This window comes from Trachurus trachurus, assembly GCF_905171665.1.
Source record: "Trachurus trachurus genome assembly, chromosome: 9".
NCBI lineage: Eukaryota > Metazoa > Chordata > Actinopteri > Carangiformes > Carangidae > Trachurus > Trachurus trachurus.
In genome coordinates, this window is record NC_139895.1 from 3651932 (window position 1) to 3668664 (window position 16733).

At 43.1% G+C, this 16733-nt stretch overlaps 1 protein-coding gene across 1 annotated transcript; it reads left to right on the forward strand.

Moving 5' to 3' along the window:
• Window positions 1–9115: 9115 nt before the first annotated feature.
• LOC310991696 (protein-lysine 6-oxidase-like) lies at window positions 9116–15898 on the forward strand (the record flags this gene model as incomplete). Its single annotated transcript, XM_083979566.1, has 6 exons — window positions 9116–9716; window positions 11851–11959; window positions 12951–13082; window positions 13175–13331; window positions 15485–15580; window positions 15779–15898. The coding sequence occupies 6 exons, from the start codon at window positions 9116–9118 to the stop codon at window positions 15896–15898; spliced, it is 1215 nt and encodes a 404-aa protein (XP_083835692.1).
• Window positions 15899–16733: the final 835 nt, after the last annotated feature.

Genomic DNA, 16733 nt, shown 5'->3' on the forward strand with positions numbered 1-16733 from the left:
GCAGCGGCGGCGGCGGCCAGGCACCGGGGTCTTTTATACAGTCTGGCGTGTATGAACGGCACAATCGGTTAACGTGGGCCGGTGTGTCCCCCGCCGGCTAATAATGTAGGCTACAGTGACCTAATATACAAAACAAGAACGACATGCCCCACCAAGGATTCGATCCTCAGTCTCCTGTATAGTTAGCAATTGCTCTAACCACTGCACCACCGTAGCATTCATTTACTGAGACAACAAGAGCGGATTTATAGACATTTCCTTTTTCTTTATCTCATAATTACGAGATCTTTTCTCGTAATTACGACATCAGGATCTCATAATTACGAGATCAGGATCTCGTAATTACGACATCAGGATCTCGTAATTACGAGAAAAGATCTCGTAATTACGAGATAAGGTGTCTAAATTTTATTTTATCAAGTGAATGCAATGCGCTTCCGTACCAGTTCGATCTGGTACGAGTTCACCGGTCGGAAGTTACGAGTGGCCGTTATAGTGACTTTCACAGGTAAAACAGGTCGGAAAAACACGAGTGGGTTGCCTGGAACGCTACAAAGTCGTAAGTTGTGACTTGAAGCTGTAATTTACGATTTCAAAAGCCTGCCTGGAACGCAGCATTAGCCAAAACGACCGGATCACTCACTTCTGCTTTAAAGCTCCATAGAGTATAAAGGTAGATGTTTAAAGTTCCATACAGTATAAAGGTAGATGTTTGTATTAAAGCTCCATAGAGTATAAAGGTAGATGTTTAAAGTTCCATACGGTATAAAGGTAGATGTTTGTGTTAAAGCTCCATACAGTATAAAGGTAGATGTTTGTGTTAAAGCTCCATACAGTATAAAGGTAGATGTTTGTGTTAAAGCTCCATACAGTATAAAGGTAGATGTTTGTATTAAAGCTCCATACAGTATAAAGGTAGATGTTTGTATTAAAGCTCCATACAGTATAAAGGTAGATGTTTGTGTTAAAGCTCCATACAGTATAAAGGTAGATGTCCATGTGTAGTGTGATTATAAAGCAGCTCTAGGTTCTATATTAATACTGTGAAAGTATCAAAGCCTCAGTCCACAGAGAAATGCACACAGCCTGTGTTCAGAAACTGAGCCTTAAAACCAGCCATCAGGACTTCCTGTCACTTTGTGATGTCACAACTAAGCCCCGCCCCCTCACCACCTGGACCCACCATTCATCCAACGACTTTGCAGGATTTGGTTTCTCTGAGTGTTTTATTCTGAAATGTTTTTTTATTGGATCACTTTAGAAAACAGTCAGCCAATCAGAAAAGAGGCTCAGAGCCTCCTCCTCTCTTCTGATTGGCTGACACCGACCCGTTGTTTCTAGAGTTCCAGAGAGAAGCTGAGAGAGGAGATGGAAAACTACACTGAGATGTTTTGGAGATCTTCTTATAAACAGTTATATGCGACTTTATCAGGATTAAGATTTTCTTGATAAATCTTTGATATTCCATAATAAAAAACTTAAAGAAGCAGCAACAGCATCTTTAATCTGCGTCTAAACACCACATGAAGACAAACTGAGAGTTTGAGCGGTGACTCATGGCTCATTCATGTATAAAAACACTTTTGCTCTCAGCTGAGAGTAGAAGGATTTCGTTCTATTTAAGGCTCATTTCTGACTCCTATCTTGCCAAAAAGAAATTTTCTCTTGATAATTTAAGACTCAAAAATGCAAGAGTGGAGGAAATGGGGTAAATTATTGTTATAATGAAGCTTAATGGGGTCGATCAGATTAAACAGTTAATGGTGTATTTTTGGGATATTTTGCGTCTGCAGCAGCTAATAATACAAAACAAAAGAAAGTAAGCGAATAAGTCATGAAATAATAACTCATCATCTAACTCGTTAAATGTTGTCACAAATTCAGCTTGAGTTCCTCATCGACCTCATTTGACCTTCAACTTTCGTCCTTTCAGGTCAAAGTTGCTCGATTAGATCCAGTCGGCTCCGCCACGGTTTGATTGACAGGTGATCTCTGGGAGAAGTACAGTGAGCCGCCGCAGAAATGAGTCCTCTGACTCCTCTGATGTTTAATAGACGCGGTGTCGATCTGTCCTCTGGCGCTTTGACCCCGGGGTCAGAGGTCAGAGGTCAAGGCCGGCTGATGTGGAATCAGGTTCTGTCGTGTTTTTATTGAGCCTGGATTCTATTAGCTTCTACCGAGCGACTGTTTCTATTAAAAAGCCTCCTATCTGAAGCCGGCGCAGGTCTTTCTGCTTTGGTGCAGAGCTGGAATGGAGACATTAAAGGTGCATTTATAACAAAATCTTTATCACAGCTTCTCTCTTCAAGTTTCTCCTTAAACTTAACTGGATGGAAACGCAGCAGCAGCAGCAGCAGCGACTGAAATAACTCCTGGTGCTCGGGTTTTATACTTTATCCTCACTGTGAGAGGAGCCGGGACGGGTCGGCATCGCTCCAGATTTTTACTTGGGCTTGTGATAGTTTTGATCCCTCCATCATTGCCTTCTTTCCCTCTTTCCATTATTCTTCATTTGCTTCTTCCTTCCTCCTGCTCTTCCGTCCATCCTTCCTTCTTTCCCACGCACCTCTTTTCTTTGGCTTTTCACACCACGTCGGTTGTTGGTTTTTAATCTTTAGTATTTTGTCTTTTTATTATGTTTTATTGTGTTTATTTTACTGTACAGCACTTTGGAAACATGTGTGTTCATTTAAAATTGTGCTTTATAAAGAAAATGGATTGGATTCCCTCCTCCCTCCCTTCCTTCAAGCCTTACTTCCTCCTTCCTTGATTCCATTTCCTTCCCTTTTCCCCTTCCTTCCTTCCTTCCTTCCTTCCTTCCTTCCTTCCTTCCTTCCTTCCTTCCTTCCTTCCTTCCTTCCTTCCTTCCTTCCTTCCTTCCTTCCTTCCTTCCTTCCTTCCCTCTGTCAGTATCGGTTCTTTTTGAGATCAATGATCCACCTCAGTCGTTTTATCCTCTCCATGACGGTGCGTTCAAAGACCCTCTGATATCTAATGTCCAGAGAACAGTCACCTCCGTCTCTGAGTACAGACCCACACATGTTTGGACTTGGGAGTGTTCTCTCACGTGCATCACGTGTCTAATTTGCTGGATGCAGGTGTGACATTCACTGGCATCACTGCATCGGGTCTTAAACACCTCTTTACAGGCCGGGGTGAGTCTGGCTCTGCTACACACAGGTACACATACTGTATGTTCACGTATGTTCACGTATGTTCATCTATGTTCATCTATGTTAACTCGTTTGTATAAGCCCAGGCTCAGTGCCAGTGACACTGAGTGGTCTTGTGGTGTTCATTGTGTTTTAATCTCCTCTTTCCTCCGTTGTCATCCACACGCTCTGCAGCTGATGATGATGATGTTGGTAGTGATGAAGGCCGTGCTATTGTGTGTGGTGTTTCCACAGCTCTTTATGTGTCCTGTGTGCAGGAGGCCCCCGCAGGCGGCCGGCCCTCATTATGGAGCTCAGATCGGGCCGACACCTGCTTCTCATTGGGAGCTGCAGCCGCCGCCGTGCTGCCTTGTATTCCTGAACGGGAAGTGCAGAGCGCTGCGGTAAAGTCAGCCGCTTTGATCTTTACACAAAGGTCTTTAAAAAAAAACAGCTCTTGTTCAGCTTGATCACTTTTTCCTTAAACGGTGAAGGAATCGGTTAAAGTGTGCACACGTGTTGCTGCTTCTTCCAGCTGCTGCAGGAGGTGAGGCTCCAACACAAACGTTTACGCCTCTGGTAACACTTTATCTATTACAACACAAAGTTATGACGTCACATCAGATCAAGTTGTTTAATCATCCTAATATGAGACTAGAGTAATGTCCTCGTAGTCGTATCCTCCACCACCGTTACGTTACGAGGAAAACACAGGGTCCTTAACGTTACACAGAAATTTTGAAGCCCTGAATGTTACACAGAAATGTGGGGGTCCCGAACTTTATACTGAAAACACAAGGTCCCGAACGTTACTTGGAAAAAGCAAGATCCTGAACGTTACAGATAGAACGCAAGGTCCTGAACGTTGAGGGTCCTGTCACTATGCCTCCAATTGATCATGGCTACTTGGTCAAGGGGATGTCCCTTTATTTTATTTATTTTAATGTTTATTTAACAGGGACGATACATACAACATTGCCACAAAGAATGAAAAATGTGATGTATACAAGATGTCTAGCTTCAGCTAATTTGCAGTCTTTGGCAAAGTGGTTAGCGCGCATGACTCTTACCCGGGAGTCTGGGGTTCGAAGCTCTTCACCTTGCCACAGTTACATGGAAAACACAAGGTCCTGAACGTTACTGTGCGTTCACACCAAAAGCAATAAAATCGCCTGTAGTCGCTCTGGTCGCTCCTTCCGCATCGATTGCCAGCTCTAACAGCCCTTGCACCAAGCCACCAAAGCGGCGGGACTTTCAAGCTGCGCTGCAGATGTGTCCATTCAGGCTCTCTCAATTTCTCCGTGAGAATCCTAGTCCGCAATTGGCTGTTGACGCAGTCGCGCCGCTGCTCATTTGCATAAAGTTGAGCCCCTCTCAACTTTCGTCGCTCAAGTCGTTCAAATCGCGTCGCTCGCGCTGCCGGTCGCTCCTGTTGTTCCTCGTCGTCAACGTACATTGAAAAGGCATGGTAGCTGGTCGCCACGGTCACTCAAGTCGCTTCTGATGTGAACGCACAGTTACACGGAAAACACAAGGCACCAAGAGCTCAATGAAATGAATGATTGAATGAATGAATGAATGAATGAATGGATGGATGGATGGATGGATGGATGGATGGATGGATGGATGGATGGATGAATGAATGAATGATTGAATGAATGAATGAATGGATGGATGGATGGATGGATGGATGGATGGATGGATGGATGGATGGATGGATGGATGGATGAATGAATGAATGGATGGATGGATGGATGGATGGATGGATGGATGGATGGATGGATGAATGAATGAATGATTGAATGGATGGATGGATGGATGGATGGATGGATGAATGAATGAATGAATGGATGGATGGATGGATGGATGGATGGATGGATGGATGAATGAATGAATGAATGAATGAATGAATGAATGAAGTATGAGGACACACCACAGCTACATGGACAGATGAGGAACTGTACGGTCCAGTATGTGGACGGTGGCCGTTTGCTAAGTGTTTAGCTACGGTGTTTGTTTATGTGTCTCCGTGTTGTTGCTAGGTGGCTGCTGTGGCATCCTGGGCGGTTGCTAGGGGGGTAGCAGGTGGGTGTAGGAAAGACATACACACACACACACACTCACCAGAGGATGCAGATGTTTCCAGCTGCTGAACAATTAGCCGACGCTGGATTTTTTTTTTTTTTTTACGTAAATAAGAGTTTTATCATCAATTAAGATTTAACGGCGCTCTGACGTGACATCAATGTCCGGTGCATGCTGGGAAAGTAAATGTTCTGTACATTTAATGACAGAGCAACAGCGTGTAAACAACGCCCCGAGGCTTCACATACATACACACACACACACACACACACACAGCTGTTTACAGTGTGTCTTGGTGTGGTCGACCTGTACTCTGCAGTGATGTGATGTCACTGGTGGGCGTGGCTACAGGTGCGAGGAGCAGACTAAATGTGTCCGTCCCTTTATTGTGTCCCCTCAGAAACACGTCTGCTGTGTTGTGATTTTGGGCTATTTCTCTTCCTTAGTATGTATTCTTTCAGAAAAGTCAAAAGAAATGATAGAAAATCCACATAAAGGTTTTTTATTTTACTTCATTTTGTCTCTTTCTTCAGTAGATTTCTCCTAAATTCACCAAAAGTTAGTCTGACCCATGTCATGTCAGGTATCATTGTAAAGCTCTCCTTTGAACAATGATGTAGGCTCCAAAAATGGTCATTTCCTTTGTATCCGCAGCGAATCGTAAAAGTACGATTTACTTCAACAATCTATGTAACAACAATCTATTTTACAGTACAAATCTTTAAAGGCCATTGTCTCAGAAAGAGTTTTTCAGACTCAGACTCTGAGCTAGAAATCTCCACTTCAGCAGCACTTACCGTATTTTCCGGACTATAAGTCGCGGGTTTTTTCTAGTTTGGCTGGCCATGCGACCTATATTCAGAAGCGACTTATATATATATATAAAAAAAAAAAAAACCTACGCTATGACCACAAGAGGGAAGCAAGGCTTTTATTTCTAAATCCCTCCTCATTCAGTGGCTCATCTTCATCTTCCTCATGTGCTGTTCTCCTCGCTGCGCTGTCGGACCTGTCTCCGTTGCGCCGTAGCACTTCACTCCCAGTCAATTCAGAGTATTTTCACAGCGTATTCTGCGGCCCGTCTTCGGTCTCTGCTCCGGTCCCGACCGGGCTCTGGACACGGAGCAGAGACCCAGGTCCGACAGTGCAAGGCTGTCCCTCTCTGAAGCAGAGGAGAGGGCGGCTTCACTCCCGTCCGTCTTCACAGAGTCCACAAAGGGATTCTGATGACAGGGTTTCCAGCGCTGCCGCCTAAACTAACGTGTTAAAAAAAAAAAAAAGTTGCGATATTCGCCGCCGCCGCACCCCCCCCCACACCACATGCATAACAGCAGCGCGCGCTATAGGTGCCGGCCTTTCGTGTAAACAAAGCCCCGGCCATTATATGAGACCCGGCTATTAATTAAATGTTTGAAAAATAAATGCGACTTATAAACCGGTGCGACTTATATATGTTTTTTTCCTCTTCATGACGTATTTTTAGGCAGATGCGACTAATACTCCGGTGCGACATATAGTCCGGAAAATACGGTACAGACATCAAACCTTCCAGTTTGATCCCTTTCTATATTCTGAAGGTTTTTACAGAGGGGATTGTTGATATATAATTCACAGCCTCATTTATACAACATTTTATTCCTAGAAACATGGCGAAATTTGATTTTTTTTTAGGGCTGGTGACAGTATTTTCTCATTTACAGAGTGATAAAAAGAGATATTCAAAATCCTCCTCTGTAAAAACTTCTGACTCTAATATGTCAACAAAATAAAACAAGAATTTTGAAAGATGCTTTATCCATTGTTCAGATTTCAGTTCTGGAAATGTATGCAAATTAGCACATATTTTATCAGATATTGCCTCATTTACATATTTAAACATAAAATTTGACAAAACTTGTAATACAAAAAATATTTGTCTTAATGTCATAGAGAAACTTGGGAAGTTTCATGGTGATATCTGTTAGTTAAAATTTTTACCCTATTCACCTGTAGTCTCTCCCCTGAAGTTTGTGTTGAGTTGAGCCCTCTGAGCCACCATCTGACAGGACAGAGCTAAGAGACACTGTAACACTGTTATTCAACCAGTGTCACGTTTAAAGTGTGTGTGTGTGTAGCACAGTGGCGGCTGGTGACAGAAAAAATTGGGGAGGACAGGAAGAACACCAGTCCACGGCATCATGTTATTTTATAGTTGACTACTTATCCCTATTTTCTTATATCCAATGAAAATTGAACGGTAAAATCTTGTAAGACATTACAAGATTTCTTAAAAACAACATAATTTTATTAAATCCTACTGTTTTCAGATTAACACAGACCTAATGAAAAGACAGAGCATTTATCATGGATGTGGGATGTAAAAAAAAATGTTTTAAGTGGATTTAGTGGATTTTCTTCCATAAAAGAGATTAAAATATATATTATAAATGATTTGGTAAAGGTTTATTTCAACCAGTTATTCTTTCTTAAAATTGATCTTTCTCTTGCCTCTCAAAAATAGAGGAGGACCAACCTCCTCTGACTCTATGGACCAGCCTCCACTGGTGTAGCATGTGGGTGGCAGGTTGTGTGTTTTACAGTGTTGAAGTGCTTCAACTTCAGCTTTTCTTTTAAAGCCTCCTGAGCGCTCAGCGGGGGGGGGGGGGGGGGGGGGGGGGGGGGGGGGGGGGTGGTTCCTCCTGTAAAAACCAAACAAAAGCATCTTGAAGGGGTTGAACAGAAGCAGGCTCCACGTCGTAGCACAGTAGCTGCAGCCGCTCGGCTCTGGTTGGTCGGTCTGAGCTCTGAGCCTCCGACCACAGAGATAATGAGACGGCCTCGTTATGAGGTCACAGCTCTAATTACAGCTCGCCCTGAAGAGACACAGAGACAGAGGACGACGCCTCAAGGGAGAGAGTGATCAGAGTGAACGACATAAACTTTATATCAATCAACAAACTCCACTGTTTCTCTCCTCTTTCCTTCCTTCCTTCAATATCAGTTCTTTTGGAGATCATTGATCCACCACAGTCTGTTTATCTTCTCCATTATGGTGGACTACGGAGGCTCATGGGATTTCTTGGTTTCCCTCATCAAACTCATCAAATACACAATCCAACAACTCCACAACGCTCTGGTGGACAAGTTGTGACCTGCACATTCACCACGCTATGAGATAATAACACAACGTTACCAGACAGAGTTGTTTTAGAGGTAAATTCATGCAAAACCACTAATGTGTGTTGCCTTCAGGGACAGTTTTTCATCAAGCAGTCTCTGTATTTCCCTCTAAAACAACTCTGTCTGGTAACGTTGTGTTATTATCTCATAGCGTGGTGAATGTGCAGGTCACAACTTGTCCACCAGAGCGTTGTGGAGTTGTTTTATTGTGTATTTGATGAGTTTGATGAGGGGAAACCAAGAAATCCCATAATGAGCCTCCGTAGTGTAGCTCTGAACAGCTCACGGCTCTGCTCCGCCGTTCTAAAAATAGCTTGCACCGACAATTAAAGGTAACGAACCTACTGCTATGACTATAGGGATTATGGCAATGGGCCAATTTGACAAAATGTTGAACTATCCCTTTAAGAAACAGGTTTTTATTTATTTATTATTATTCATTGAGAAAATGTTCCACCTGGTTGTTGACCTGCTGACCCTGAGTGACTCACATTAAACGAAGGTCAAAGGTCAAATCATTATGTGACTATATAACGTTACTTACTGCTTCTTATCTAACTCCACTTTCTCCCTCCCACTCTCTCTCTCCCTCCCTCCCTCTCTGTCTCCCTCTCTCTCTGCAGCAGTAGTTGAGCTCACACACACTCTTGTGAACTCGTCAGTGAGCAGCGGCGGTGTGTGTGTGTGTATGTGTGAGGAGTGTGTTAATTAATGTGAAGATGAAGGAGTTCTCCTCCGACGCGTTGTTTCTCTCCGTCGCGCATCTCTGTTTGTGTCTGTGTAGTTTTCTGGACGAGGCGCGCGCTCAGGACGCGGCCGGTGCCGGTGCCGGTGACTCTGTCGGTGACGCGCTGCTCCGCGGGTTGACATGGCAACACAACGGGCAGGTTTTCAGCATCCTGAGCCGCGGGGCGCAGTACCGGCCGTCCGGCAGGAGGCAGACCGGGTCCCCGAGCCGCGGCGGGTCTCCGGTGGTCGTGGTCAGCAGCAGTAACGGTAACGGTAACGGTAGCAGTAACGGTAACGGTAGCAGTAACGACACCGCGTCTCGCAGCTCCCCGCGCGCCCCGGCATCCAGCGGCACCGCGCAATTACGCGCCGTGATGCGCCAGCGGCAGCAGGAGCGGCAGCGGGAGTCCGGCGGTGACGTCAGTGTCGGTGCCCCGGTGAGGCGCGAGGACATGATGGTCGGTGATGACCCGTATGACCCGTACAAAGCCTCCAACTACTACCCGTACTACAACTACTACAACTCCTACCACAGACCCAGACCCCGGACCCCGCAGCGCCACGGCTACGGGACCAGCTACCACCAGAACGGTACGGAGGCAAAGAGCAGCCTTTTTTCTTTGACCAATCAAACGTGTGGCATATTCTCTTCAATCTGGTAGAATTTGTTGTTGGGCTTTTTATTTTGCTGTCCATCCAAAAAAAAGCACTGTGAAACCAAGGGAAAGTGCAGTAGCCTATCTGCATTTTTTCAATTTTTATTTCTTTGACCAATCAAAAGTGGCATATTCTCTTCAATCTGGTAGAATTTGGTATTGTTACTGCTAAAATTTCTAGAGTTATTGGGCTTTTTATTTTGCTGTCCATCCAAAAAAAAAAAAGCACTGTGAAACCAATAAGGCAAAGTGCAGTATCTGCAAAGAGTAACTGTACTCCCTACATCCTATCATTTACTCTATGCAAAGTGAAGTATCTGTAGCTAATACCAAGCCAAAGTGCAGTATCTGCACCAAAACCAAGGCAAAAGTGCAGTATATCTGCCATAAAACGGTCAAAATTGGTCAGAAAGACAAACTACTAAAATACATTTAATTCAGTCCACCTTTATCTAATCAGTTATAGACTTGGTAGTTGTTCATAATTTGATGCTTAAATGTGACAATGAAAAACACAAAAAGCTGTTTTTCTCAGTTTGGCATTTTTACAGATACTACACTTTGCCTTTGTAGGTCAGCCCACCTGTCTGACCTCTGACCCTCTGATTGGCTGTTAGACTGTGACGTCATCAATTAGACAAAACTTTAAAAATATTTCATGGTAGAGATGAAGTTGTGTTTTATTTTGAAACTCCTGTTCTTATTGACTTTTAATTGGCTCAATAATTGGCTCAATTGATTGCTTGGGTCCCCTTTATAAACAGTTTCTGCTTCTTTGCGATTCCCTTTCATGTACATCTGTTTGCAACTGCTCATCTGTAACACATTTTCTTTCTAAGTACATGAATAAAATATCTGAAATATCAATGTCCCTGTAGCTCCGCCCCTCAGCCAGAAAGTGACATCACATCATCTAGTTTCTATATATTCAAACTCATGCTGCAAATATTTTTTTGTAACAAAAATGGAATAATGGATCTATTACTTGTTTTACTTACATTTAGGCTACATAAACCATAATATAAAACTCTGGTGTAAAACCTCTGTTGGGATCCGGATCTGAGGGTCCAGGTTTTCTCTGGATCTGGACTCATTGAGCTGTTGGATCGAAAAGAAGCTGCTGATGTCACAGTGATGGACAGGTGCAGGAGGTGTTTCCTTCATTTCATGTAGTTCATGAAATTAATATTCAAACTCAGTAAATTGCTGATATCATACCACAGGTTCTGACTGAACTAGTTGTTTGTGCTCACAAAATACTGGGCCAAAAACAAAAGACTGGACCTGAGATACAAGACTCGACCCAAGGCTAAAGACCGGAGTCATGACAAAAGACTGGACCCCAGACCAAAGACTTGAACTTGAGACAAAAACCTGGACTCATGACTAAAGACTAGAGACTGGACCTGAGATAAAAGACTGACTGGACCCAAGGCTAAAGACTGGAGTCTGGACTCAAGATAAAGGACTGGACCCGAGATAAAAGACTGGACTCAGACTAGAGACTGGACCTAAGATAAAATTCTGGCCCAAAATTTTAAACTGTACCCATGACTCAAGACCCAAGTCATGATAACAGACTGGACCAAAGACTGAAGAGTTGAACTTGAGACAAAAACCTGAACTCATGATAAAAGACTGGACCCAAGTCTAAAGACTTGAACTGGAGACAAAAACCTGGACTCAAGATAAACGTTGGTTGGTTCTGGTTGTTTGGAGATTATGATAATAAGAGTCAGTCGGGGAGGGTCCAACAACAGCGTTTCTGATCCAAGACCCTTTAGAGACTTCATCTGGTCTTGGACGGTCCAGACTCTGACACAACAACTCAGTCTCAGAGGATCTGGAATCAGTCGGTTGTTCCTGAGTCTCTGGACCAGGAGGGGGCAGCAGAGGTCCTTCAGACCTTCAGACCTTCATCACAGCTGTTGGAGTCGCAGTCGACTTCCTTCATCATCAGACTGAACGTCTCCAGGTCCAAACGTCCTCTGAGCTGCCGAGGTTTGGACACTGGACACTGGATTAGGGACTAATGGACCTCCTCCCCTCCCTCTGTGTCCTCGTTGCAGGTCTCCCTGACCTGGTCCCAGACCCCTACTACATCCAGATCGCCACCTACATCCAGCGGCTGCCCATGTACAACCTGCGCTGTGCAGCCGAGGAGAACTGTCTGGCCTCGTAAGAACATTAACACCTGCAGCTTCTCTTCCCTCACGCTTTAATGTTTTATAAACTCAGCAACGACACAAACCTCTCAGAAACCAGTCCCAGTCCCACTCAGACTATCAATCATCCTCCAACCCAACCAGTTATTACACAGCTGTGATGTTTCCATGGCAAAACGCTCCACACTGTCCATGACACTTCATCCACAGCTTTTAAAGAGACAAATGAATGTAATGAAGTGTAAATAGTGAATTGTTACCCTGGCTGGTTAATAAAATGCAAACAATTCACAACATCAGACACGCAAACAAACATTAACACCAGATAAATGTCGGTCAGATTAATGAATGAAGACTTCTTTATCACTGTTCATATTTGTGACTTATTTCCAGCTCATTTATAAATAAAAATAAAAAATTGCATGTACAGTAGGCCTATTTGTTGGGATGACCTCCACCTGCAGCACCGTCAACACCCACCAGGTGGCAGCATGAAGTCAATGATTAGAGATTTATGACTTCCGACCTGATTTAAATCAGTGTTTGAGTCAGAGTTTATATGAAGGCTGCAAAAAAGCATAAAACAAATATCATGTTTTAGTCTGTAGTGCCCTTATTGATTACTGTTTATTCTATTTTTCCCCTTTCACAATGCATTCTATAAAATAACACGAACATAGGGTGTTTTCTGTTATAGTAGTACAATAAAGTAAGTAATTAATCAAGTACATCTTGATATAGAAAGAAAAAAAACAAAGAAGAGAACAAAAGAAGAGTATTTCAGTGAAATATACCTTTTCTATTGTTTCCAGATGCCTTTAAATTCACATTCCTGAAGCCTCATTGAATGATTGATTCTTTCCATTACAAATATATTGTAAATTATATCATACCATTCATCTATAGATGGGATGTCTGGCTCACTAAACTCAGTATTCCTACTGTTTATTCACAACATAATTATTAATTTTATTCTGACCTCTGTTCCTGTGGTTCTCCTGCAGCTCTGCGGCTCATTCCCACGACTACGACACCAGGGTTCTGCTGAGGTTTCCTCAGAGAGTGAAGAACCAGGGAACGGCCGACTTCCTGCCCAGTAAACCTCGCTACGCCTGGGAGTGGCACAGCTGCCACAAGTAGGTGTCAGCCAGGTGACAAGGTAACAAATAGATTAGTATGTTAGCTGATGATCTGATGGTGTCTCTCTCTCTCTGTCTCTGTGTCTCAGTCACTTCCACAGCATGGACGAGTTCAGTCTGTACGAGCTGCTGGACTACCAGACCCAGAGCCAGGTCGCCGAGGGCCACAAGGCCAGTTTCTGTCTGGAGGACACGTCCTGTGACCCGGGATACTACCGCCGCTTCGCCTGCACCTCACACACTCAGGTACAAACACCACAGTGACGTGCGGTGAGGTTTGTAGTTGGGGAGGCACTGACTTTGAAAGTCAGATTTACAATCGTAATTCTAAGGCACTGACTTTGAAAGTCAGATTTACAATAGTAGGCTAATTCTAATAAAATAGCATGAATTCGGGTGAAAGGGTTTTCATCCCGCCAATGCAAGTCCACAAATGTAACAAAAATCAGCAGCTTCCTAATAATCCCACAACAAATCCACCTGCTGACTCCGCTCCGCTATCACACAACATCTTTCAGAACCACAGGTGTGGACAGCGGCGAGGAGGGAGAGACGCATAGGCTATCGCTTGCATGTTAAACTGCTCAAACGGGCGATCATGGGCTTTAAGAGATTTTGTACATAAACAACAACTTCCAGAAAATAGAAATAGACTGGTTCTCTTTAGCAGTGTTCGAATTGCACAGTGATTTTCGGGGGAGCCCTATTGTGCGCGAGCCGCGAGCGACAGCGTCAAGCCGGACAGGAAGTCAAACAAAAAAACCCTGAGAGAATCCGGTCAATTTTCAAAATAAAAACAATTTTCAAAATAAAACACCGAGATTGACAAATACGAAGGATCAGTATCCGTGCCTTTGTAGCATAGGCAAACAGAAATAAATATAAACAGTAGCATAAACACAGTGCTTTTCTCCCTCCGCGCCGCTGTCCACCCCAGTGGTTCTGAAAGACGTTGTGTGATAGCGGAGCGGAGAGTCCGCAGCTGGACATCACAGAACCACATACACAGACTCGAGTGGTGTGGTGTTCTTACCTTTACTTGTAAATGAAGTCCATTCGCCTTTCCTTCTGGACAAAGATCTTTGTGACCTCGTTAAAAGTCCTCCTTATCTTGTTTGAGTTTTACAAGTCTCTCTGTCTCAATTTAGCATATTGGACTGATTGTTTGTTTGTTAGCAACAATAACTCGGGTATTTATATTGAACTTCAGGCTCACTATCGCCCCCAGCGGCGAGACACTGCCTGCCTCAAGGCAGGCTTTTTCCTTGTGTATTTTTCTCCAATCAAAAGACTCAAACTAAACTTAAATATTACATACATACGTGAAATACATTACCAAACACTATAACAATGAAGATGTATAATAAAAATGTTTTCAAAGCAGGATATTGGAAACATACAGAGAAATGGCAACCAGCACGCGCCAAGTGCACGAGCACAAGCCACTTAGTGAGGGATTGAGCTGTATGGGGTGAGGCACGTCGCTGCGCTGCCGCACCTCTCGTCTCTTAACTGTATTTGAACAGGAAATACAGGATTGCGGCGATTTTGACCACAGAAATGATCAAAACTGGTCGGAACCGCAATGAAAATGCATTCAAATCATAAGCCAGTGGAAAAATATTAATACTTATTTTATTTTATTATTTTATTTATTTTTTTCTTCTCATGATGGCAGGTGAGGCTCTGCCTCTCCTGCCTCCCCTGACTGCACGTCCTTGAAACACCACTGTACGTCTTCTACGACAGAAACTTTGTTACAGACCAGTGTGTGGATATGAAGCTTTAAGAAACCAGAAACAGGGAAGGGAACAAGGACATGAGGACAGAAGGAGCTAGGATGGAGGACAGTTAGGAAGCAAGGAAGGAATGTTTCAATATGGTTTTTCAGTGTTAAAGCGATTCTGTGTTAAAAATCAAATGTAAGGCAGACAAAAGGACATTTACCAGGGTTAGACTTCAGGTTTAGTTAGAAAAAAAATATTTTTTCTATTAAGGAGGGAAACATGTCCAAAATTTGCAAGATGATGACAGAAGACTTTTCATCTTGAAGAAAAATATGCAATTTATTTCTTATGAACAATTATATATATATAAAAAAATCTTCATTTTGAGTGTTTTTCTTGAACATTTATGAGTTTTTCTTGTCTTCAACTTCATTTTTCTTTTTACATTTTTACCTACAATGGCCCTAATGTCATATTAATGTGATATTAAAGATATTATGATAATGATGTAGCTACATGTACTTTTGTGACTATATGAAAGTGCTTTGTATATTATTAACTGTAATGATTTAAAATAAATGTGTTACAGAGACATGATGGGATACAGTAAAAAGTAAAATATAATGGCTTCAACTGAAAATTGTGTGTGTTTGTGTGTGTGTGTGTGTGTAGGGTTTGAGTCCTGGTTGCTACGACACCTACAACGCCGACATCGACTGTCAGTGGATCGACATCACCGACGTCTCACCTGGAAAATACATCCTCAAGGTTTGAGACGGTTGAAATGAGACAAATGTAGTAAATTTATATAGTAAATGAAACTTATAGAGCATCACATGAGTTCATCCGCCTGTGGAAATAGTCCCTCACAGATCCATTAGCCTGTTTGAACTGAGAGAAGCTGCATGGTTGTGAACTGCACCTTTAACAGATGTGTGTGTGTGTGTGTGTTACTGTGTGTGTCAGGTGACGGTGAACCCCCGGCAGCAGGTCCCAGAGTCCAACTTCAACAACAACGTGGTCCGCTGTGACGTCCAGTACACCGGCAACGCCGCGCACGTGTCGGGCTGCACCATGACGTCGTAAGTCACTTCCTGTTTACGTTCAAGTCTTCACCTTCATCATGTTTACACTTTAGACATTTTATTGTTATATATATTATATCTATCTGTATGGAATTACTTTTGTAACAAATCAATCCAAACAAAACCTCTTCAATGTCAAACAAAAATAATTCAATCAAAGACCCAGTAGCCAATGGGGGCACAGCTCTGACAAAGCCCACCCACCTGAGAGGTTTGTGTCCAAGGGGGTAGATCGCACTACACGCAGGCGCAGCTCACAGTCGGCCATATTTGAACGGGCAACTTGCTCTGACTCTGGCTGCAGTTACAGTGCAGTAGATGGTGATCCAGTCATCTTCACTAAAAAAACGATTCATAACTCTGTGAAAAATAAATCAGTATGTAGCTATTACTTTAACTATTTGCATAATGTCACTATAATGTTACTTTTACAAAAAAAAGTACATGATTAAAATGATCCGTGATTTTAAGTATGCTGCATCATAACTGCATAGACTTTCATAAAAAATCAAACCGTTTTGAAATCGGACAAAAACTGAGCAAGTTGTGGTCATTATAGCAGAACATGCACCATAGGCTTAATGCTCTGAGGGAGAGAGTTGCCCGTCCCAAGATGGCCGCCGTACTGGCTACGCTTTGTCATTGGGAAACAGCTGCGGGTGAGTCATCTAGTTCTTATATATATCTATGTTTGTGTCAGAACTGCAAGCAAAAACTCATTAGTCCAGGCAAAATGGCGTTTTCCGACAGACTAATTGTAACAGAATGTATTTCACCATACATCATTTCTATGAGGTGTCCAGAACAACATACTAAAAGTCCTAAGAAATCCTAGT